Source organism: Ceratotherium simum, chromosome 1 (genome assembly GCF_057802395.1).
Source record: "Ceratotherium simum simum isolate JZ-2026a chromosome 1, ASM5780239v1, whole genome shotgun sequence".
NCBI classification, from domain to species: domain Eukaryota; kingdom Metazoa; phylum Chordata; class Mammalia; order Perissodactyla; family Rhinocerotidae; genus Ceratotherium; species Ceratotherium simum.
The window spans coordinates 14186672-14209916 of NC_141900.1; the positions used below are offsets into that span (position 1 = coordinate 14186672).

General features: G+C 38.7%; 1 protein-coding gene across 10 annotated transcripts in view; it reads right to left on the reverse strand.

Moving 5' to 3' along the window:
- The window catches only part of SUGCT (succinyl-CoA:glutarate-CoA transferase), a 750850-nt gene that overhangs the window by 404563 nt on the left and 323042 nt on the right, over positions 1–23245 (reverse strand). For 9 of the 10 annotated variants that reach the window (XR_015553052.1, XR_015553125.1, XR_015553150.1 and 6 more), the window contains 2 exons: positions 8457–8528; positions 1682–1779 (listed from right to left, as the gene is read on the reverse strand). Coding sequence is in view for 7 of the 10 variants with exons in the window: in XM_087435096.1 (XP_087291222.1) it covers positions 1682–1779; positions 8457–8528 (170 nt within the window). In the remaining 3 variants the exon portion in view is untranslated. The remainder of the gene's footprint in view (positions 1–1681; positions 1780–8456; positions 8529–23245) is intronic. The other variant, XM_087434877.1, reaches the window with a different exon arrangement.

A 23245-nucleotide genomic window follows, 5' to 3' on the forward strand; every position in this document is an offset into this window, starting at 1 on the left:
AGTCACTGTGACTTTTTTATTTATATCATTGTTTTTTTTTTTTTTAAAGATTTTATTTATTTTTTTCCCCTTAAAGCCCCAGTAGATAGTTGTACATCATAGCTGCACATCCTTCTAGTTGCTGTATGTGGGACGCGGCCTCAGCATGGCCGGAGAAGTGGTGCGTCGGTGCGCGCCTGGGATCCGAACCCGGGGCGCCAGCAGAGGAGCGCGAGCACTTAACCGGTAAGCCATGGGGCCGGCCCATATATCATTGTTTTGACAGTACTTACTAAGACATATAAAATGCCTTCCAAGAAAAAACACAGCTTTAAAATATCTTTTGAGTTAATTTTTGTGAGTGGTGTGAGATAGGGTCAAAGACTTAAACATGAGACCTAATACCATTAAACACCTGGAAGAAAATGTAGGGATGAAGCTCATCAAGATGGGTCTTGGCAATAATTTTTTTTAATATGATGCCAAGAGCACAAACAACAAAAGCAAAAATCAACAAATGGAACTACATCAAACTCAAAAGCTTCTGAACAGCAAAAGAAACAAACAACAAAATGAAAAGGCAACCTCGTGAATGGAAAAAAATATTTGAAAATCATCCATTGAATAAGGGGTCAATATCCAAAATATATAAAGAACTCATACAACTCAATAGCAAAAAACCAAAACAGTCTGATTATAAAATGGGCAGAGGAACTGAAAAGACGGTTTTCCAAAGAAAACATACAAATGGCCAAGAGGTACTTGAAAAGGCACTCAATATCACTAATCATCAGGGAAATACAAATCAAAACTACAATGAGATATCACCTCACACCTGTTAGAATGGCTATCATCAAGAAGACGAGATAACAACTACTGGCAAGGATGTGGAGGAAAAGGAACCCTTGTGCACTGTTGGTGGGAATGTAAATTTGTCCAACCACTATGGAAAACAATATGCAAGTTCCTCAAAAAATTAAAAATAGCTCTACCATACAATCCAATTAGCAATTCCACTTCTGGCTATGTACCCGAAGGAAATGAAAACAGGATTTCGACAAGATATATACACTCTCATGTTTATCACAGCATTATTCACAATAACAAAGATATGGAAACAACCCAAATTCCCATCAACAGATGAATGGATAAAAAAGATGTGGTACATATACATAATGGAATATTATTCAGCCATGAAAAAGGAGGATATGCTCCCATTTGTGACAACATGGATCACTTTCAGCATTATGCTAAGCAGAATAAGTCAGACAGAGAAAGACAAGTACTGTATGATATCACTTATATATGGAACCTAAAAAAGTTACACCTGTAAAAAAGGGAGAGTAAAATAGTGGTTACCAGGGGATGGGGGAGGTGGGATAACAGTGATGGTGTTTAAAGGTACAAACTTGTAACAAGTAGTAAATAAGCCATAGAAATCTAATGCACAGTATAATGCATATAGACAATAATATTGTACTATATGTAATGTGATAAATATCCCTACATTGGCAATCATATTACAATATATAAATGTATCAAAGTAACACACTATACTCCTTAAACTTATACAATGTTACATGTCAAATTTATTCAATAAAAAATTTTTTTAATAAAAATATCTTTCCACTAATGAATTTTGTGAAATGGAAGAGAATTACATATTAATCCTTAAACGTACAAATAGTAGATCCAAACTTACCGTGCAGATAGTATTTTAATAAGCTCTTTTCTATTCTGTACCCGAAGGTGGTTAGTTTTATACTTGGAGTCATCAATCAGTTCAGGCAAATTCAAGATCTAAAAGGGAAAAATAATTTTAAAGTCTAATTCACAAGTTTTTCCTATACTCGCCTGTGGGTGCCAGTGTTCAGGGCCCACCATTCCCCCCTGAAACCATTCCTTTTTTGTCTTTAAACTTCTCAACAATGAGATATAGAGGGAAGGATCGTGCAATTAGGATGGGTCATGCTGGTGACTGGGTTTGTCATTTATAAGAAGTTTTTACTACATTTAAGCATATGCCTACATATGGAAGCACAGAAAAGAGTTATAAGACCCCCATAATGTCTTGTACCCATACATAAGAACATAGGAAAAGAGTTATCAGATTCTCACAATAAGTCTTAACCTAGAGAGAGTAGAGAGAGAAATACAAAATCAGATACAACTGACCTAATTCTGAGAACCAATATCGTAAGTGCATGTCTGCACTTATATGAAGCTCATAATCAACATATATCTTGTAGGTATATTCACTTATTTGTTCCACATGTAAATAAAATAATATTATCTGTCCCAGTAGTCCTATCCAGGATGTTGTACAAGTTGCTAAAATAACGGGAAAGCATATACATTTGCCCCAAATGCTCACCATTAAAACAATGTCAAATTAAAAGATATTCTTCCTTCAGAAGTGTCACTATTTTTCTTTAATATCTCTCCCTGAAGGAATAACAAACAGAAATGCTTTTATATCCTTCCTCTTTTGCTCCTCCTCAATAAAGGGAAAATCTATCTTGCAAGTCCCTTTTGGACATCGTGCAATTTTAACAAGACCGTAATGAACGTACCAAGTGGATTTGGAATGGAAAAGAAGTTATAAAAGAATGTGTGGAGGCAGTGTTTGGCAGTTGTGTTGGAAAGTCAGAAGGAGCATTTATGGGCTGGGGGTGGGCCATGTGGCCTACAGAAAGCTTCACTACCTCTACTAATGTATTTGCTTTAAATATAAACATTTAATGGTTTCATTTGTTTCCCACAGTTTAAATAAAACCAATCCATTAATCATCTTAGAAAGAAGAGAGAAGTGGAGAAGATTCCCTGGAGCAAAGAGAGCATCTCAGTGGTGTGATTTCTCTCTCACATGTTTCACTTATTCATTTCCTTTAGGAATAATAAAGACAGCATTACTCTCCCAGATTTTAAAAAGTGACACCATATACAGTGCTTTTTCTAAAAACCTCCCTGTCACCACACCTGATCCCAAAATTGGCCTCAAGGCTTGTCCAGGAATTGAAATCCACCCTTCCTCCCTAAGAGTGAATAAGTCATTTCAAGAAAAAGCAAGTGCCTTCACTAAATCACAGGTTAAATTTATAAATCTGGCCTCACCCAGAATACACTAGAATCTACATTAAAAAACTACTCAGTGATCGCACTCAATGGTAACTGGAACGCCCTCACGTGTCCTTTTCTGCATCTGACTTATTGGATCTCTTTTCTCTTTGAGAGTTGGTGTGAAACAGTGGGTCAAAGTAATTATCCTTCTGTTTTCACCCAGGCCACCATTCAAAATGTTTGTACAGAGACTGCTTCAAATGCCATGATCATAACCATTCTTTAGGTTCTTCAAAAAGAGTGTTGCCCAGGACAAAATGAAACAATATCAGTGAATGTGCTTCACATATTAAGCACTAAATAAATGTGAAGTATTCCAACTAGGTACTATTTTCCTCAAAATAAATAATAAACCATGTGTTTACTAAGAAGGATGGGAAAGAGGGAGGGAGGAAGGAAGGGAGACTATCTAACTTTCATTTCTTAAGTATATTTCTACTGGATATCAAATTCTGGGTTGACAATTCTTTCCTTTCAGCCCTTTAAACATATTGTGCCACTTTGCTCTGTGCTGTGCAAATTCTGACAAGAAATCCGCAGACAACTGAGTCCGAGTTCCCCCATAGGTAATACATCATTTTTCTCTGGGTGTGATCAAAATTTTTTCTTGGTCTGTAGATTTCAGCAGTAAAGTTTTGATATGTCTAGGCATGGATTTATTTGGGTTTATCCTACTTGGGGTTTGCTGAAATTATTAAATTTGTAGGTTTTTATCTTTCACCAAATTTGGGAAGTTTTCACCCATTATTTCTTCAAATATTTTTTCATCATGTACTCTTTCTCCACTCCTTCTGAGATTACAATGACATAAATGTTAGACTTTTTGTTATTGTTCCACAGGTCCCTGAAGATCTGTTCTTAATTCTTTTATTTTGGGGGAGGGAACTATTTTTTTTTCTCTCTTTTGTTCATACTGAATAATTTCTATTTATCTATCTTCAAGTGCCCTGTTTGCTGTGGCATCTCTGTTGTGCTATTGAGCTCATCCAGAGAGGTGTTTTTGTATTTGGTTGTTGTATTTTTCAGTTCAAAAATTTCCATTTGGTTCTTCTTCATATCTTCTATTTCTTTGCTGGACATTTCTACTTTTCCATTTATTTCAACAGTGTCTGTGATGCTTGTTGGAGCATTTTTATAATAGCTGTTTTAAAGTCTTTGTGAGTTAATTCCGACATCTGTGTCATTTTGGCATTGGCATTTATTGATTGTCTTTTCTCATGTCTTTTCTCATGCAAGTTCTAGTTCTTCATATGCTGAGTAATTTTGGATTGTATCCTAGACATTTTGAATATTATGTTATGAACCTCTGGGTCTTGTTTAAATCCTACAGAAAATTTTTGTTGTTATTGTTTTAGCAAGCAGTTGACCTAGTTAGGTCCAGGCTGCAAGTCCCAACCCACCTTCTGTGTGCTTTGGTTCTAGTGCTGGTTCAGTTTCCAGAGACTTTGCAGTGCTATTCAGATCTGTCCCACATGTGCCCTACTTAATGGTCATGCTGCCACCTGGACAGTTGTCTATTTGTTCACTCAGTTCTCAGCATCTTTGGTGTGTTGATTAGGATCAGGTCAGTGTATGTGCAGCTCAGGGGTGAACATGGGTTCACAAACAACTTCAAGGATCATTTTTCAAGCTCTTCCCTTTCTGCAATCTCTTTCTAGTTCCCTGGGGCTCCCCTTTAGTTACCCCACTCCCCAGCATACTTTCAGGCAGAGGCCAAGCAGCTGGAGGACGGAGAAAAAAGCAACAAGGATTCACCCCTCTCTTTCAGGATCACAGCTCAGAGATGAAGAGGAAAGTTCTCCTTCCTCAGAGTTTTGGCTTCTGCTCATCTGCTGCTGCCACTACAGGATTTTGGGAGGCTAGGGCACAAGGAAATGGAGAAGAGGAAAAAACAGAGGATTTCCACGCTCTCTCGGACATCAGAGCTCACTTTCCTGCTCCTCGTGCCAAGAATGAAGGGCGTCTCCTGGAGCTCAGCTCTGTTCCCTGGTGCCCACTTGCAGGTTTCAGGCTCCACTGTGTTCACGTAAAGGAATAACTGGAGGGAAAAACTGGTAAACTTACTCCCAGTTTAGAGGTACTTAAAATTCTGGTGTTCTTCCTCAATTCTCCTGCTACAACTTACTTTTCAGAATCATCTTATAGATGCTCTGTGCATTCTGCCCAGATTTTATCATTGTGTTAGGTGGAAGAGATAGGGAGAAACCAGAAACAGAATCTCACCCAGAAACAGAATCCCCACACTAATTTCTATAGAGGCCATTTATTAAGTACATACCGTGACCCAGGACTGGACTGAGTATTTTACTTATCTAATCTAACTCTTAAAAAGCCCCAGAAGTTATATATTAGTATAGTCGTGTATTATAATCTTCATTTTATCATGAGGACACAGATGCATAGCAAAGATTAAGTACCTTACCAGAGGTCACCTGACGGGTTTCAAGACTCACAACGTGCCTTAGAATTATGCTATAATATCCTCAGACCACCTGCTCCAAAATCAACTATAATGCTTATTAAACTTGAAGTTTCCTGTGCCCCACTTCAGACATACTAAGTCAAAATTTTGGGGAATGGGGCTCAAGGAGATTTCCTATGCATGCTAAAGTTGAGAACCAATGCCTCCAATGAAAGAAACTTTCAGTCTAAGTGACTTTTAAATGGACGTCAATGTACTTCAAATAGGAATACCCATTAGTGTTGGCATCAATCAGCTTAAAATAGCTTACATATGCTCATGTTCCCTACTCTTCTGTATCATGTTAAGGGACATAAAATAGGATTTGTTATAAGCCAAAGGTTCACTTTATATGCAGGAAGATTTTCTGAACTCCAAGACTTGAACTCAAAGCTCTTGCTCTCACTCTAATCCCTGACAATAAATATTGTCCCTAATAGGACCCCTCCCCAAGAAGCATTAGTCAAACAGTATATCAAATTCTATTTTGGAAAGAGATTAGGCCTAAGTAAATTCTACTCATTCATCACAGACAATACTGCTATATTTCTCCTCAGGAGGCAGAGTTGCCCTGTCTTTCATGATGGACCTTACTTGGCAGAAGAACAATTTTGATGGGCTCACTGTCAAAAACTGGGTACCTCATCTTCCATAAGGCCAGTTTGAATGACAAGCTCCTCAGTAATAGATAAATCTGAATAAAAAATACTTAGAAGACACTCACTACTGTATGTATGAGAGTGGGGAGAAACTTGGATCAAAACAAGGAAACATGATTTTTCTTAGGTGAAAAGGTTTCTAGGACAAGTTTACATGTAAGGATATAATTATGAAGGTTGAAAAAGTCAATCAGATTGCAATGTTTTCTCAAAATGCCTAGTAAATGATGTAAATAACATTAAAATCCTATACACATAAAACTTTTCTTCTGAGGATTTCAAAGAGCTTTATAGACATTGTCTTAATGGCTCATAACAAGGATTATCATTCCTAATTCACATATGGAAAAGAGAAGGTCAACTATGCCATTCTCCAAGGCCCTATCAAATGTGTCATAACACACCATAACAATAAGTCATATTTTCGTACTAAAACTTACAGCAAATAGTCTGCTTTCAAATAAAAGTCTTTTTCAAAAAATGTTCTTATGGATATTTATGAGGAAGTTCAAAAGTTTCAAATTGATCAGCAGTAATGAATCAAAAATAAAAAGAATTCAGTACAGTTATTTTCAACAGTGAAGAATAAGTCAACCAGTAATTTCTCCCCCCACCCTCACCCCCTTTCTGGAGAGAGAAAACTCCAAAACATATGGCCCAGGAAGAAAATCTGTACTCATTTATAGCAATGAACTGGCTTTTACATCTCTGCAGCTCGAGTAGGCAAATGACTTCACAGGCAACAGCTTCCGTATGTTTCATATTTTTAACATTGACCGTTCATAATAAAGATTCTTTGATCCCAGATCAAATGTTTGAATCAATTTCTCTACACTTACTCAGAGTCACCATTATAAAAGCTCCCTTCCTTCCCACCTCAGATGTTCCAGCCCTTCCTGCAATCAGAACCATCTCCATTTGTCACCTTCTCCGTGGGACTTCCCACCCCTTTGCTGTGGTTTTTAGCTCTGCTCGTTAACCTCTCGTACAAAAGAGGCACAGTAATAAATAATTTTTGTACATAATAAGTTAACTGCAATAAATAAGGTTCCTCTGAGGAATTCGCAGGCATCTTTAATAAAACTGAAAACTCATGGTGGTATGGTTAGTACAAAAAAATATGAACCTCTCCCAATCAGAAAAAAATCCTCAGTAGGTGAGGCCTTTCCCTACCTGCAAGAAAAATAAAAATAAAAACTTAAATATATTTTTTAACAACTAGATTATATTCCTGGGATTAGAAATGGAAAAAGCAAACTGAAACGTAAAGCCTCAAATAAAAACAAAAGACCAAAAGTCTAGATAAATAGTAAGTAAAAGCATCAAATAAAAAGAAAAACCTAAGCAATGTTAAAAATTTAGAATATCTTCAACATAAAATTATTTTTAAGTGATTCCAAGGCCTTTTTTTAAGGCCTTATTGAGGAGCAACATTTTTTAATATAACCTTAATTGCTAAAACCTTATAAACTGGATTTTGATGGGGCCGGCCCTGTGGTGTAGTGGTTAAGTGCGCGCGCTTCGCTGCTGGGGGCCCGGATTCAGATCCCGGGCGCGCACCGATGCACCACTTGTCAGGCCATGCTGTGGTGGCGTCCCACATAAAGTGGAGGAAGATGGGCATGGATGTTAGCTCAGGGCTGATCTTCCTCACAAAAAAAATGGATTTTGCAGAAAGGTACTCATTGAACAAAGGCTAATGTGAAAAAAAAATTTAATTTCCTAGTGGTAAATACAAAAAATTTAGTAGTAGAGTAACTGTATTTGGCCCTAATTAGATCTCATGTTGTTAAAAAACAAAAAGAGAGAGAGAGAAAGAGAAAAAAAAAAAAAAGAAAGAAAAGAAGGGAAAGGAAAAGAAAAAAAAGAAAAAGAAAAGAAAAGAGAAAAGAAAAACATCCTAGTGTTAAAAATACCTTTAAAATGAATTGTTTTCGTTCCCCTTGTGTTTGGACTGGTAGACAGGCCATGTTTTAGGATACTTGAGGCTACTATGATTCTTCATTTCAAAATATAGCCAGATATCCCAACAACAAAAAAAATACAGAGTGCTAATTCAGACCTTGTTCTTAGTATTTGTAAGTATGAAAACGGCGTATTTTAAGTACTAAATACAAGGGGTCTTGAGTTGTTTATAGATTTAGCAACATTGTTCTGAACAAAGTTGAACTTTCCTGGCTTTGTACAAAATAAGTTGTTGCATATATCATTCACCCATCCCAATGATTACAGATTACCTTGCACACAGTAGCAAACTGTTGGTTATTTCCTGCTCCAACTACAAGATATCCATCCTTGGTTTTAAAAGCCTAAAATAAATAAATACATACGTAAATATATAATTTTATACATTGAGAATACCTCAAAAGCTGTGGCTTTAATTTCTAAAATTTCTATACAGAAAGCTTGCTCTAAAGCTATATCATTAAATCAGTATCAACTAATTAGTCTGCTTTTTCTCTTATATTTGCATACTTGTTTGCATTTGGGATTTTCAAAGCATTTTCTGGCTCTTCCACTAGCTGTTATAACATGGAGGTAGGAGGTGACTTAGAAAAATAAAGAAAATACTGGAGTTTCATTATAACTCATAACATGAAATTCTGTGTTCATTATAGTATGGATTAATGTTGGATTTTTCCCAGGCCGGCCCCGTGGCTTAGCGGTTAAGTGCGCGTGCTCCGCTACTGGCGGCCCGGGTTCGGATCCCGGGCACACACCGACGCACCGCTTCTCCAGCCATGCTGAGGCCGCGTCCCACATACAGCAACTAGAAGGATGTGCAACTATGACATACGACTATCTACTGGGGCTGTGGGGAAAAAAAAGGAGGAGGATTGGCAATAGATGTTAGCTCAGAGCCGTTCTTCCTCAGCAAAAAAGAGGATTAGCATGGATGTTAGCTCAGGGCTGATCTTCCTCACAAAAAAAATAAAATAAAATGTTGGATTTTCCCAAAGTTTTATGTTTTGTTTGTTTCCATTTTTCCTTCTAGGGCAAAGAGCAAGAGGCCTTATTGTTTTCTTCAAAGTATAAGAAGAATAAGTAGATGGAAGGAAGGAAGAAGGGAGGGAGGGAGGGAGGAAGGAAGGAAGGAAAGAAGGAAGGAAGGAAGGAAGGAAGGAAGGAACTGCGAGAGGGAGGAAGGAAGGAAGGAACTGAGGGAGGGAGGGAGAGAGGAAGGAAGGAGAGAAATATCATGGGAGGCTTGGGAGGGAGGGCAGGAGGATGAGTGAACTGACAGAGCTACATTTTGTCTTTGAAGACCTCAGAGGTAAAGTTTTAGGCAATTTTTACTTTTTACTAAGTGAAAATTGACACATCTGGATCTCTGGACCCCATGTAGCTTTATGTACCTCAAAATATCTGTCCCTTTTAGGATAAACATTCATTTGGGCAGCAACAGAAGTATAAGTAACTGATACTCCCACCTCCATAGTCCTAGCCCCTCTGGAGAACTTTTCAGCACTCTCTTCTCCACATTTGATCACAGTGCTGGTTGGAGGAATCAAACTTCACCCTCAGAAGGCCTCATTCCGCTTTCCTTAAGTAAATGAGTTCCTTTAGTGTCCTTCCTTTCTATGTAAAAATTGCTCTGTATCTTCACCTACTTTTTCTTCACTTACTCTGGCCTCTGGGAAAAATGTCTTCTATCCTCCTTGGCAGGGCTTACTCCTGTGCTGATCTTGGTGTACCTTCACTCACAATCTTCAGAACCCTGCTCAATCATCCTTAATCTCTTCCTTTCTATAGATCTTTTTCTTCTGCCTACGTATAGGATCATGCCTACAGGCTGTTTGTTTGCTTGCTTTTTTTTGCAGGAAAAGGGTGAGTTGGGGAGTGGATAAGTAATGTGAAGTAACAATGTGTATTGCCAAGTATAATGCGAAGAAAAGTTTTCAAAATTTTGGATCAGTGACATGTCAACAAGTTTACATTTTTGAGTGTGCTCATTTCCTTTTAATTAATGAAGTAATGCCTTTCTTCCTTAAGCCTGAACCATACCATGAAATACATCTTTACCAATATAAAATTTTTAAAATTTTAAACAGAGATAACTAGTTAATGATCATAGGAAAGTGAAGACTGAATAGTAGCTGAGTCCCTAGAACATAATTAGACTAAAGATCACCAAATAGATTTGTAAGGATGAAGGTAAGAGTATGAGTTCTTTAAAATACTTGTTCCCTGTTATTGTTGTTACAGTGTTTATTTAATAAGTATATTTTACATAAGAACTTTTTAAAAAAATACTACTGTGCTGAAGAGTAAATGTTTACATCCCCACAAAATTTATATGTTGAAATCCTAACCCCAGTGCCACGGTATTAGGAGCAAGAACACAGCCATCTATGAACCAGGAAGTAGGTTCTCACCAGACACTGAGTCTGCCAGCACCTTGATCTTGGACTTCCCAGCCTTGAGAACTGTGAGAAAGAAATGTTTGTTGTTTAAGCCACCCAGTCTATGGTATTCTGTTATAGTAGGCTGAACAGATAAAAAATTGTCACTGAGAAGTGAGGTTCTACTGTAACAAATACCTAAAAATGTGTAAGCAGTTTTAGAACTAGTTAATGGGTAGAGGCTGGAAGAGGTCTGAGGCACATGCTAGAAAAAGTCTACATTGCTGTGAATGGACTGTTAAGGAAAATTCTGTTGAAAGCTCGGAAAGGAAAGAGCTGTAGAGATAGGCTCAATCTTCTTGGAGAATACCTAAGTAATCCTAAACAGAATGTTGGTAGAAATATGGACAGTAAAGGCCATTTTGATGAGGTCTCAGATAGAAATAAGAAACATGTTATTGGAAGGAAACTGGAGGAAAGGCAATCCTTGTTATAAAGTGGCAAAGAACTTGGCTGAATTGTGTTCATGTTGTGGTGTTTCATGGAAGGTAGAACATGCAAGTGACGAAACTGGATATTTAGCTGAAGCTATTTCTAAGCAAAATGTTGAAGGTACGACTTGGCTCCTTCTGACTGCTTATAGCACAACATGAAAAAAGAAATAACTAAAAGACAGAATTGTTAAGCAAAAGGGAAGCAGAAATTAAAGATTTGGAAAATTCTCAGCCTATCCATATTATCAAATATGAGAAAGCGTGTCAGAAGAAAACACTAAGTGTGTGGCCAACTGACTGTGTGATAAGATGTCCTTCAGTAGGTGAAGGCATAATAAACTGTGATACATCCAGGCAATGGAATATTATTCAGCACTAAAAAGGAATGAGCTATTAAGCCATGAAAAGACATGGAAGAACCCTAAATGCATATTACTAAGTGAAAGAAGCCAATCTGAAAAGCCTACATACTGTATGATTCCAACTATATGACATTCTGGAAAAGGTAAAACTATGGAGACAGCAAAAAGATCAGTGGTTGACAGGGGTTGGGGGAGGGAAGGTTACAAGGCAGAGCACAGAGGATTTTTAGGGCAGTGAAAATACTGTGTATGATACTATAATGGCGGGTAAATGTCATTATACATTTGTCTAAACCTGTTGAATACAAACACCAAGTATGAACCCTAACGTAAACTAAGCACTTTGGATGATTATAATGTGTCAGTGTAGGTATATCAATTGTAACAAATGTAACTCTGGGGGGGGATGTTGATAATGGGGGAGGCTATGCATGTGTAGAGGGAGGAGGTGTATGGAAAATCTCTGTACCTTCTGTTCTAAACCTAAAACTGCTCTAAAAAATAAAATTTTTTTTTTAAAAAAGGACAGCAGGAAGCATCCATGCAGTGATGATAATGTTCTCTATCTTGACAATATCAATGTCAATATCCTGGTTCTGATAATTGTACTATAGTTTTGCAAGATGTTACCAATGGAAACTGGGTAAAGGGTACACAGGATCTATCTCTATTATTTTTTAAAACACATGTGAGTCTACAATTATCTCAAAAATTTTTTTAAAGTTTAATTTTAAAAAGATGATGATGTATTAGACTAGGGCTCTGACAACAGAGATGGAAGAAAATAGTTTCAAGAAATATTTAGGTGGTAAAATCTACTGGAGTTGGTAATGACTTGAAAATGATGTTTGAGAGTTGAAGGCTGAGGGAGAGAAAGGTGTTGTGGATGATGTTTAGGTTTCTGAGGAGCTTCTGTGATACTCCAGTGGAAATTCGAAATGAGTACAACTCGGAGACCAGATGAAAGTCTGAACTGTCGATAAAACTTGGGAGTCACTTGCTTGTAATCTATAACTGAAGCTATCAAATGGATGAAGTCATTTAGGAAGAAAGTTCAGACTGTAGAGTAGGGGAAAAACAGGAGCCAAGGGCTGAGTCTGAAGGACACCTTCACTGGAAGTCCAGGGAGAGTTAACCAGAGAGTAAGATGAGGACTGAAGAATGCCCACAAGGTGGTCTTTCATTGCTTCAGCAAATGCCGTTCTGGGGTCATTATGTGGACAGAATGCAGTTTGACGTGGATCAAGGACTGAGTAACAGGTAAGGAAATGAAGAGAGCACATGCAAACATCTGTTTCAGAAGTTTAGCTCTAAAGGAGAAGAATAAGTAAAGGACTGAGAACACAGGAAGAGCATGGATGCAGATGCAGGTCCGCATGTTGGTTTGGTGGTGGGAAGCTGAGGAAGTTCCCACTGGATGCTTCTACTTTCTTGTGAAATAAGGGGTGAGTTCATCAACTGAAAGTAGAGTTGGGAGATGTGAGACTGGAAAACTGAAAAGAGTGGAGAAGTTCTGATGTATCACTGAAGAGAGTGGGAGAGCAGAGTGACCAGATAAACATAATTGGAATACTGATGTGGTGAGAGCCCAGTTGAACGATATTCTCCATCATCTCTCAGTTACAGAGATAGAGTAAATGGATATTTGCATTCACTAGGGTTTTGTCAGATGGATATGACAGAAAGATACAGGTGTAGGAAAATTAGAAAACTAGCCAGAATGTTATTGAGAGATGAGCCATGGACCATCTGAATATGGAAGAAGGTGGTGAAGATAGGAGGAGGTTATGGATAGGGCAAAGGGAGAGGTGTCAGTGGATAAGAAATCCTGATGAAGTCAAAGAAAAGTCATACTGGAAACAGATGAACATGGAAGGTGGAAGAACAAGAGACTATGGATGGTCAGAATGTAAAATGCTTCATTCAGTGATTATTGAAGTGAAGCAGTTTCAGTGTGAGGTAAGAGCCAGAGTGTAAGGTGCATAAGATAGTTGCTGATAGGAGGTAGGGACTCAGTAAATATCATTATCATTAAATAATTACTAATATACTAGGTCCTACCTAAAAGGAACTCCCTAGGGTATTTTAAGCCCTTAGATCCTGGCTCCTGGGCCCTCATCTACTCTGTAAACCCCTCCTCTCTCCCTCCTCCTCATTCCCTTGGTTGCCTCTCTCTCCATACCAGGCAAGATAAGTGACAACATGCCATGCACAGACACCACTAGCAGGCTTTCCATCACAAGGAGAACTCAAATCAAAAGCATTGAATTGGGCTGCAAACACTCATGGCTGGGATGTTACTCTTATAAGGAATTCAAGCCTCGGGAGGAAAGAAACAATTGCTTCTGCATGAAATGATGGGGGAGGGGGCAGCAGGGGCAAGTGTCTATAGTTTTAAAAGGACAAGGCCAAAACTAAGCCTTTCCTCATAGGAGACCAGATTTTATGATTCCTGGGCGGGGGGCGGAATGCTTCTTACTATGAGTTGTGCTTATTCAAGGGTGACAAGTTTCACTGATAGGGAGACCACACAGAAATCGCATGGTTTTCTTCACATTCTAGTCATGATAAACCTCCTCTCTTGGAGAGGAAGGTATTTTTCAGACTGAGAAAATATTGATGGGTGAAGTGATTACATGTCCCAAGGAAACTGCACAACTTATGAGCAAATCGGGACACATGTAAAGACAAGAGGGCATGGGCGTTCAGAATTTAAACCCTCTAGTTAGAGCAGTTTCAGATGTTAAATGTGACCACACCTGAGAGACCGAGGGGTGGAGATGTAAGATACAGGAGTAGAGAATATTGAGCAGATGTGAAGGCAGAGAAATAACAGGGTCATTCTGGAATTCCCACTGCTCTTGGAAGTTTCTATTGCTTCCCAGATACTCTGCTTTCTGAGCTTCCAGGCATGCTAACCTGGTTTGATAACATACTAATTATTGAGCTCACTAAAGATAAAACCACCGAAGGACCTCTAGAACTTCTGTATCAACTCTATATATCAGATGATCAAATAAAAAAAAGAAAAAAGTAAAACTGGAACTTCCTGTGTCACCCTCTTAAGCTACCATATCAATACATCATTATTTTCTCTGGTCTAAATAAAGTATGTACAATTGTTAGCGTGTCTACTTCAAAAACAAGAGCACAAACTTGAAGCCCTCCCAGAGCTATTTCACTTTTAACAAGATTTTCTTCCACAAAAGGTAACCATTGCTAAATGACTTCATCATCCACTGGAAAAAGACATTCCAAGAAGTTTAACTCACTGCCATGAGAATGTTTTCTGGAATGTCAAACAGCTGCTGACTTTGAGCCCGTGTTAGTACAGCATGACAAATATAGAGCACTATTTCCTATCACCAACAGTTCAGCTCACCTTATGGTGCTTTTGCTGGCTGAGCCAGATGGCAGTGAGGCACAAACTGCTTACAACTCAAGAACAGTGTCATCTACGGGATGGAACTGTGCAACAGTGGTAAATGAGCCCAGGAGTCTCTAATTTCATCTACTACCTATTTGGCTTTGTCTGCACATTTTTTCATAGGTAATAAGCCATTTTTGAGGACCCATTTCTAAATACAAGCCCTTGCTTTGAATTCTAGAATAGACTTGAAAGCAATATTAGGTACTGATTTCCTGCCACCCCGGAGCCAGGCCAATACGGATTTGCCAATTCCATAGGAAGTTTGAATGTTCAAAGATATTCTTGAAGTTATTCAAACAATTTAATCTCATTTCAAATCAAACATATCTAGGATTTTCAATCACTCAGTTTCTGATACTGGGTATGGAGGCAATGGCAAGGAAGGAAATGGAAACTGTCTTAAATTTTTTATATTCTTCACAAATTGTCAATGGACGTTATTTTCTTATAAAAGAAGTCCTTTGTGAGGAAAGCGTGTGTTACTCAAGAAAGCAATCATCGTGTATCTTGGACACAACGTAAAATGGCACAGGGAGTTATCTTTCCTGGAAAGTATGTAACAGAAACTGGTTTTGATGATCCCGAATTGATTATATTACAAAGAATCTTAAGCCAGATTATTTGGAGTAGGCCGCCAAAAACACTTACTATTTAATGGAAAGTAACCAAAAAATTCTGGTCAAGAGTCCATATCGATTTTTAAGGAGCACTACAAGGTAAAAATTTCTTGACCATGTTAAGCATTTTTAAGTGTTCTTCATTTTATCTCAAACATGTTACAACAATCACAGTTGCATATTAGTTATGTAATATACATGAAAATAACATTTCTGACAAAGAGCCTACGTTTATTTCAGAGTAGTTAAAAGCATTCATAGACCAGAACTTTACTCAAGCTGTTACCACAACATTTCACCTTCAAGCAAAGGATCAGCTAGAAGAGGATAGTAACTATAGTTACAATAAAAATATTCCAAAGTGGATTACAGAGTGGATAGCCAACAAAGTTTTTTAAACATATCTTAATTTTATCATATCTCAAGATTTATCAATGATAAAGCATACACAGTAAGACTAGGATTAGGGGAGGCCCTGACATTAGACCTGCCCACCAGGCCTAAAGAGGCATTGGCATACAGGCCCAGCTCACAGCAGAATATGGAAGGTTTGAATAAGCATACTTCAGGAAAGCAGTCAGCAAGATAAAGTATAAGGGTATGGAAAGGAAATGGGGTGAGAACGTTGATAAAATAATTCTTGAAAGTCATATAGTAGGTAGTTGCCCCTGAGATGTATAGGCAGAGGCTGCAAGGTCCCAGTTATAGGAATGAGGCTCAGAGACTTGCCTCCAAATTCCCATATGAGGAATTGTGGAAACAAGGCAAAGAGTGGAGGGACAGGAACGAGGCAGTTAACTAAATAAGCTTAGAGAATATAAGCAAAAGCAGAAGCCCAAGCCTTTGAACAAAGGCATATGAAGCAATGAAAGTGACCTCTGGTGAGCATGGGAGTCTGGCTGCCAGATAAGAATAACTTAGAGCCCAACATGCTAACCTACTGCAGTTATACCTAGCATCTAGGAAAATATCTGGCATAATAGGAGCTTAATACATTTTGTTAAATAAAGGCCAATATATTAGTGCTGGATCACAGCAAACTGGGCAATTTCAGAAATATTAGACACTATACAAAAGGCTTGGTGGCAAAACTGGGAAGCATGAAGTAGAAGAGGTGAGGAGTGTCAAGGACCGAAAGATGAGGACCCACTGAGAATGACAAACACACTAAGAATCAAGTCCCGCAAAAAAACTTCCTTCCTTGCAGATGATTGCCTAAGTTTAAGGGTGAAGACAAGTTCAAGGGGAGATGGAGAATATAATTCCAGTAGGAGTTCCAGATGTGTCCTGTAGTTGGAACAATAAGGGACTCAGTCTCTCTAATTAAGTACTTCTCATTCTTCTTACCATGGTCAAAATTTAGCCCATTCGCAAGACATCCCTCCCATTTTCAGAGGCCATTTTGTTCTCTGGAAGATCTCTTCCTTTATCTCCCCCTAGCATCTAGTCATAGGCTAGGTTGGACCTATGTTGGACTATCAAGGATCCATTCATACTGCTACCACCTCCAACCACCAATTCTATCACCATCACCCCAATCCAGTACCCATGGCAGATGTTGCTATGTAACTCTGGCTCTCTCTCTTGAAGCATACAGGATCAGCTTTAGTATTCTTTCCAGGAAACACTCAGATAGCTACTACAAAGTAATTGGACATGAACTGGAAATAAAATTTATTTTCCCTCCAAATATAAAAGCGGTTCCTCTATAGAGGCTTGGAATCTAAAGTATAACAGATTCTCAAAACATCTGTGGGCTTGGCCCAAAGACCATGAGAAGCATTAATGGCTACTCAGCTTACTCAGTGGAGAATGAGCACTTATGGGAAGGCCATGCTAACTCACAGAAGCAGGTAAGATATAGTCCTCAGGGGATAACCAAGTAGCTAAAACAAGTCAACTCCAGGGTCAGAAAAAGCTTAGAAGTCTCCATCTTAAATATTTATAGACATTTCTCACTGAGGAAAGTGATGGAAAAGGTGGTAGGCTGCGAGCAGCTTGTTGAGATTGCCATATTCCAGGGTCTGGACTGGTTCTTTAAGGACTCATTCCTTCTCCCGGGTGATCAGGACCTGGGAGCCTAACTCAGGCCATCTAACATGCATGTGAGGTTAAGATAGATACCAGAAAGATGAATTGCTACAATATAATGAGAAAGAATTATATTAGAAGCCCGAATTCTTGAAGACTAAATGATCAATGAATTCTCTCCTTGGAAAACTAATAATCAGAAGACAAAATTATTAGAGTTAAGCATGGACTAGTTACTTCTTGTCTCAAGTCTTCATGAATCTGGATACTGAGTCAAGCCTGAATCTGTCAATGGAAGGGTCAACAGATCCTTTATGTGTATGGAATAAGAAGCCGGGGAAAAATGGACCCAGGCTCGTTCAACAGAGGGAGTCATGTTGAATAGCTAGGGGACTGAGGTCTCAAAATGTACCTCAACCATTTCCATTTCATGAAATATTCACAAGAAAAAACAAGATGCAGTCTGAATATTACTCTGTACATTCCTGTTTCAATCACTGGTCACACAAGAGTTAAACTCACATGGGCACATACACCATGACTGAGGTCATGGCAGTGTTATGCAAGATTCTTTTGCTTCACAATTTAGACCAACTAGGAAGTTGTCCCTTCCAAAGTAACTTAACAGCAGAGCCATTAGAAGAATTCTTCCAAAACAACCTGAAAAGAATTTCAGTAAGTCCTTCCAGTAGGTCAGAAGGTGAAGAAAGCAAGAATTCTTTTCTCATCTCCATAACCACTTAAGAGAAGATATTTGGTATTTTTATGCCCCCCCTGCCAACATTAACAGGTCTTATTAGCTAAAAGGTCAAGGGTAGCAGGAGATTTTGTTTTATTTTAGAGTTTACTTATCTGTTTGAATAATTGTTATCTTTTAGTTCCTCTAGGATTCATGCTCTGTAAATAAAGGCAGAAACTAATTAAGAATTTTTATGCATAATAACAGAATGTGCTGGAAGTAATTTATCATTGCCTGTCTCCTCAAACACAATTCTTCTTGTCAATTACATCAAATATGTTTAATTTCTACTCCACCCCAAACCTCCCTGAAGAAGCAGCTCTATACACCATGTGACCCACCATTCTTCATCCCTGGTTGACTAGAAGAGTGTGGATACCACTCTCAAGCCAACCAATAGATTTACTGAGCAGGAATCAACTACATTAGCTTGAGAATTCAAGAGGTCATGTGGAAGTGGGCCTGATAGCCATATTAGGGTTAAGTAAGTAAGAAAGCCTCAGAAAGACTAAAACTGAGACAAAATACCAGACTACACAAAGGAAACAGACACAGACTAAGCAACTGCAGCATGTCTGATGGCATCCTGATTCTCATGACACTGAACTACACTCCTGTTTCTGCAAAATCTTCCATAGCCTTACAATAACCTCCCCCTTATCCACTCCCATCCCTATTTACCAGTTTGACTGCATTTCTGTTTGTTAGAACCAAAAGAGACTTAATCATGGATTTCCTAAACTGTTCTATATGATGCAAATTCAGGGCCAACACATAACTCGAGCTTTCTTGCATAGTGGAGTTTTGGTGAAGCAGTGAACAAGAAGGCTGGGTCTATATCTTATGGGCTCATTCTCTATTTGCCTAGCACAGGGCCTGACATATAGGAGGACCTTATACTTATTTGAAAATGACTTTTTACTAGAGATTTTAAACTCTAGCATTTCCCAAACTAGTTCTACAAAACACTGTTCCATAAAGTGTTGATAACAATCTTCCCTCTCTCTTTCTCTCTCAGCACCACACGCACACGTGTATTCACACACAGACACACGCACAAACACACACACACATACAAACCTTTTCTTCACTCAAGTAAGTTTGAGAAATGCAAGTTCAACAGCTTTTTTTTCCACTCTACTTTTCAAAACCCTTAATGTGCTAGTGAATTTATGAATCTTCAACGAGAACCCTAGAATTTTTTTAAAGGAGTTTCACAAATTAGTTTGAACATGAAACTCTTTTTTGAAAGCATACCAATTAATTCTTCTCTCAGAAGAGTGTTCCATAGAACAGTTCAAAAAGGGTCAGGTAACCTAGCAGACCTATACAGGAGCAAGGACCCTGCCGACAGCCAGAAGAATCTATAGAATGTGATCTTTCATTTTCTCCAGCATTAGTGTCACAAGTTAGCTGACTTCTTTAAAGTGTGATTTAATATTACCTTCTAAAGGATAAACTATGTTTGCAATTTTATGAGAGTCCCTAAATAAAGGCTTTGGCTAAAGGCCAAAAGAAAACTGTTGTGACTTATTTTACCTTAATCCATATTTTCCATACAATAAGCTTAATTTTTTTAACATGATAGTTAATTATTTAGATAGGTTTTTTTTTTAAATGAACAAGAAATCTTGTTAATCAAGTATTCTGAACAGAGAATGACATTTGCAAAGACCAAATAGTTTAAGTTCTTTAGGAACTTCTCTCCATGTGTTGCTAAATTAAAATTCAGTTTTAATTATCTAACTATATAAAATAAATTATTGTGCTTCTCAGATAGTAGTCCCTCCTGCTTCCATTTCCCTATTATCCATTCATTCCTTCCTTGCCTCCTTGTAATATGGCTACCATCCCAGCACTCCACCCAAACTATTCTCACATGACATCTTAATCACGATATTTTTTCTTCAAAGTCCTCACATTTCTTTTTTTTTTTTTTTTTTTTTAATTTTTTGTTTATTGCAGTAACATTGGTTTATAACATTGTAAAAATTTCAGGTGTACATCATTGTACCTCTATTTCTGCATAGATTACATCATGTTCACCACCAAAATACTAATTACAACCCATCACCACACACATGTACCCAATTATCCCTTTCACCCTCCTCCCTCCCCCCTTCCCCCCTGGTAACCACCACTCCCATCTCTGTCCCTATGTGTTTGTTTATTGTTGTTATTATCTACTACTTACTGAAGGAAATCATACGGTTTGACCTTCTCCCTCTGACTTATTTCACTTTGCATCATGGCCTAAATGTCCATCCATGTTGTCACAAATGGCTGGATTTCATCGTTTCTTATGGCTGAGTAGTATTCCATTGTGTATATATACCACAGCTTTTTTATCCATTCGTCCCTTGATGGGCACTTAGGTTGCTTCCAAGTCTTGGCTATTGTGAATAAGGCTGCAATGAACACAGGGGTGCATGTACCTTTGCAAATTGGTGTTTTCAAGTTCTTTGGATAAATACCCAACAGTGGAATAGCTGGATCATGAGGTAGTTCTATCGTTGATTTTTTGAGGAATCTCCATACTGTTTTCCATAGTGGCTGCACCAGTTTGCACTCCCACCAGCAGTGTATGAGAGTTCCCTTCTCTCCACAACCTCTCCAACACATGTTGTTTCCTGTCTTGTTAATTATAGCCATTCTGACGGGCGTGAAGTCCTCACCTTTCTTGATCTCCCTGCCCCTGATAACTAGCCTCTCCTGTTTTACCCTGGGGAGAAACTACATAATCTTACTTCCTTCCAATTCCAATTCCTTCTTGTCTGTGAGATTTCCTGAGCTTTTCTCCTCTACTGACCTCTCCTTCTTCTCCTTATCCTTTGACTCTGTGACCTCATTCACTCCCAGAGATTCAACTGTGACTTCTATAGGAATTCTCTTTGTAACACTGACCCACTCCAAGCTCTTATACTAAATTCTTGAAAGTCAGTAATCAAAATAGAACTAATTAACTACCCTCTAAAGCAAGACTGGGACAAGTTGGGAAACTGCACCCAGGGAACACCCACATAAAGCTAGGACATATAAAGGGATATTCTACCAGTGAAAGTGTAAATGAGAAAGACCCACTCACAAGAAAAGGAGGGGGAGAAAAAGGCTCCCCTAAATAATCCTAATCATGGCCTTTCCTTAAAGAGGTTCAAGTTTATCTGTAGAGTCTAGATAGCAAAAGACAAAAAATAAACAAAAAATTAGTCCTTGCTTTCTATTGCCTTGGGGTGTTATACAAGAAGTAAATACAAATCCTGTTTAGAAGGACACTCTGAACCTAAATTGAAGGGGATTTGCACTGAGATACCCCAAGTGTCTTTGAGCCCAGAATCCAACATTATACAATATACAAGGAAATAAACTACCATGAGCAGGAGTTGGCAGAAACAATAAGGAGCAGAATTAGAATGATAAGATCTTCAAATAATGGTGTTTTCAGATATAGAATATAAAATAAGATGGCTAAAATGTTTTTAAAAATGAGGGATCGGTTCAAAGATAAGAGAAAAATGTGTTCCTCTCAAAACAAATGAACATTTTTAAAAGAACAAGATACAGGTTTTGAAAATAAAAATATAATTGAAATTTAAAACTCAATGGACAGGTTACAGAGTTTATTAGAAAGCTAAAAGGAAAATTGTAGCCTGGAATAGAGATTTTTAAAAATTAGCTACAATTTAGCAGAAAGAAGAAGAGATCAAAAGTATAAAAGTGATATTAAGAGACAAGGAGATTAAAATATCCAATTGGAGTTATATATGAAGAAAACAGAAAGAATGGAGGAAATGCAATAAATAAAAGGATGATGCTCGAAAATATACAGAAATGATAAACTCTGTAAACTCAACGAATCCCAAGGGAGACAAATAAAAAGAAATGCATAATTTGATAAACCATAGTAAAACTGAAGAGTATCAAAGACAAAGTAAAGATGTGAACATCAGCCAAACAGGAAGGATAGATTACCTGTAAGAATTTCATTAAGACTGGCAGTAGAAACCTCAACAGCAATTATAGAAGTCAGGTGATAATGCTGAGATATACTAACTGTCAACATAGAATTTTATATTTAACTAAAATATTCTTGGAGGAGCGAAGTCAAGATGGCGGCGTAGGTAGACTCTGAACTCACCTCCTGCCGCAGACACAGCCAATTTACAATTACTCATGGAAAAATTACCCCTGAGACAGAACTGGTAACTGGATAAGAGGAACTCCTGCAACAACGGACAATCCTATTTGAGGTGGAAGAGGCAGAAACTCCCTTCTGGAGAAGAAAAACGCCGCCTTCACAAGGTGCCGGCTTCACCGCCGCAGGGAGCAGCCCAAAGGTATGCAGCCTCCCTGGAGGAGCGGGGCCCTAAGCCGGGGAGCGCCCCTGCTGTGGGCATTTTGTGGACCCAGCACAATCAAGATGAGTGGCATAATATCTGAATTTGCCTGCTACTAAAACATTGGGGAATACCCCCAGAAAAGCTGGTTCACAAAGAAATTAAAACCGGCGCTTAAAGGGCCCACGCACAAACTCACCTGTTTTAGAAAGCAACCTAAAATCACCAGAAAGAAAGGTGCACAGTGCGTTGGTGAAAAGAGACTCACCTGATAGGGCCTGAGGGCACTGCAGTGAGAGGTGAGACTTCTCCAGGGACTGGGACATTGGCAGCGGCCATTGTTGTGGCCTGGTGTGGGTGTGCTGACACAGACGCCATTGGAGTTCTCCCTGAGGCCTGCTAGCCCAGGGTCTCCTCCACCCGCTAGAGCACCGATTCAATCCAGCTCAGCCAAGGCAGGCAGCCCACGCTAGAGACTGGCCCCACCCTGCAACAAGCCCTCAGGCAACTTCTGGGCCTCAATAGATTGGTGACTAGATTCTCTGCAGCCTGGCAACTGAGCCGAATTCAGTGGGGCAGGGCGTGCATAAGGAGCGGGTGGAGAGTGTGGGGCAGTGGTGGAGTGTGTGGGGCTCCGGCTGTGGAGAGAGTGGGTCTGCTTCGGGAGGTCGGGCTG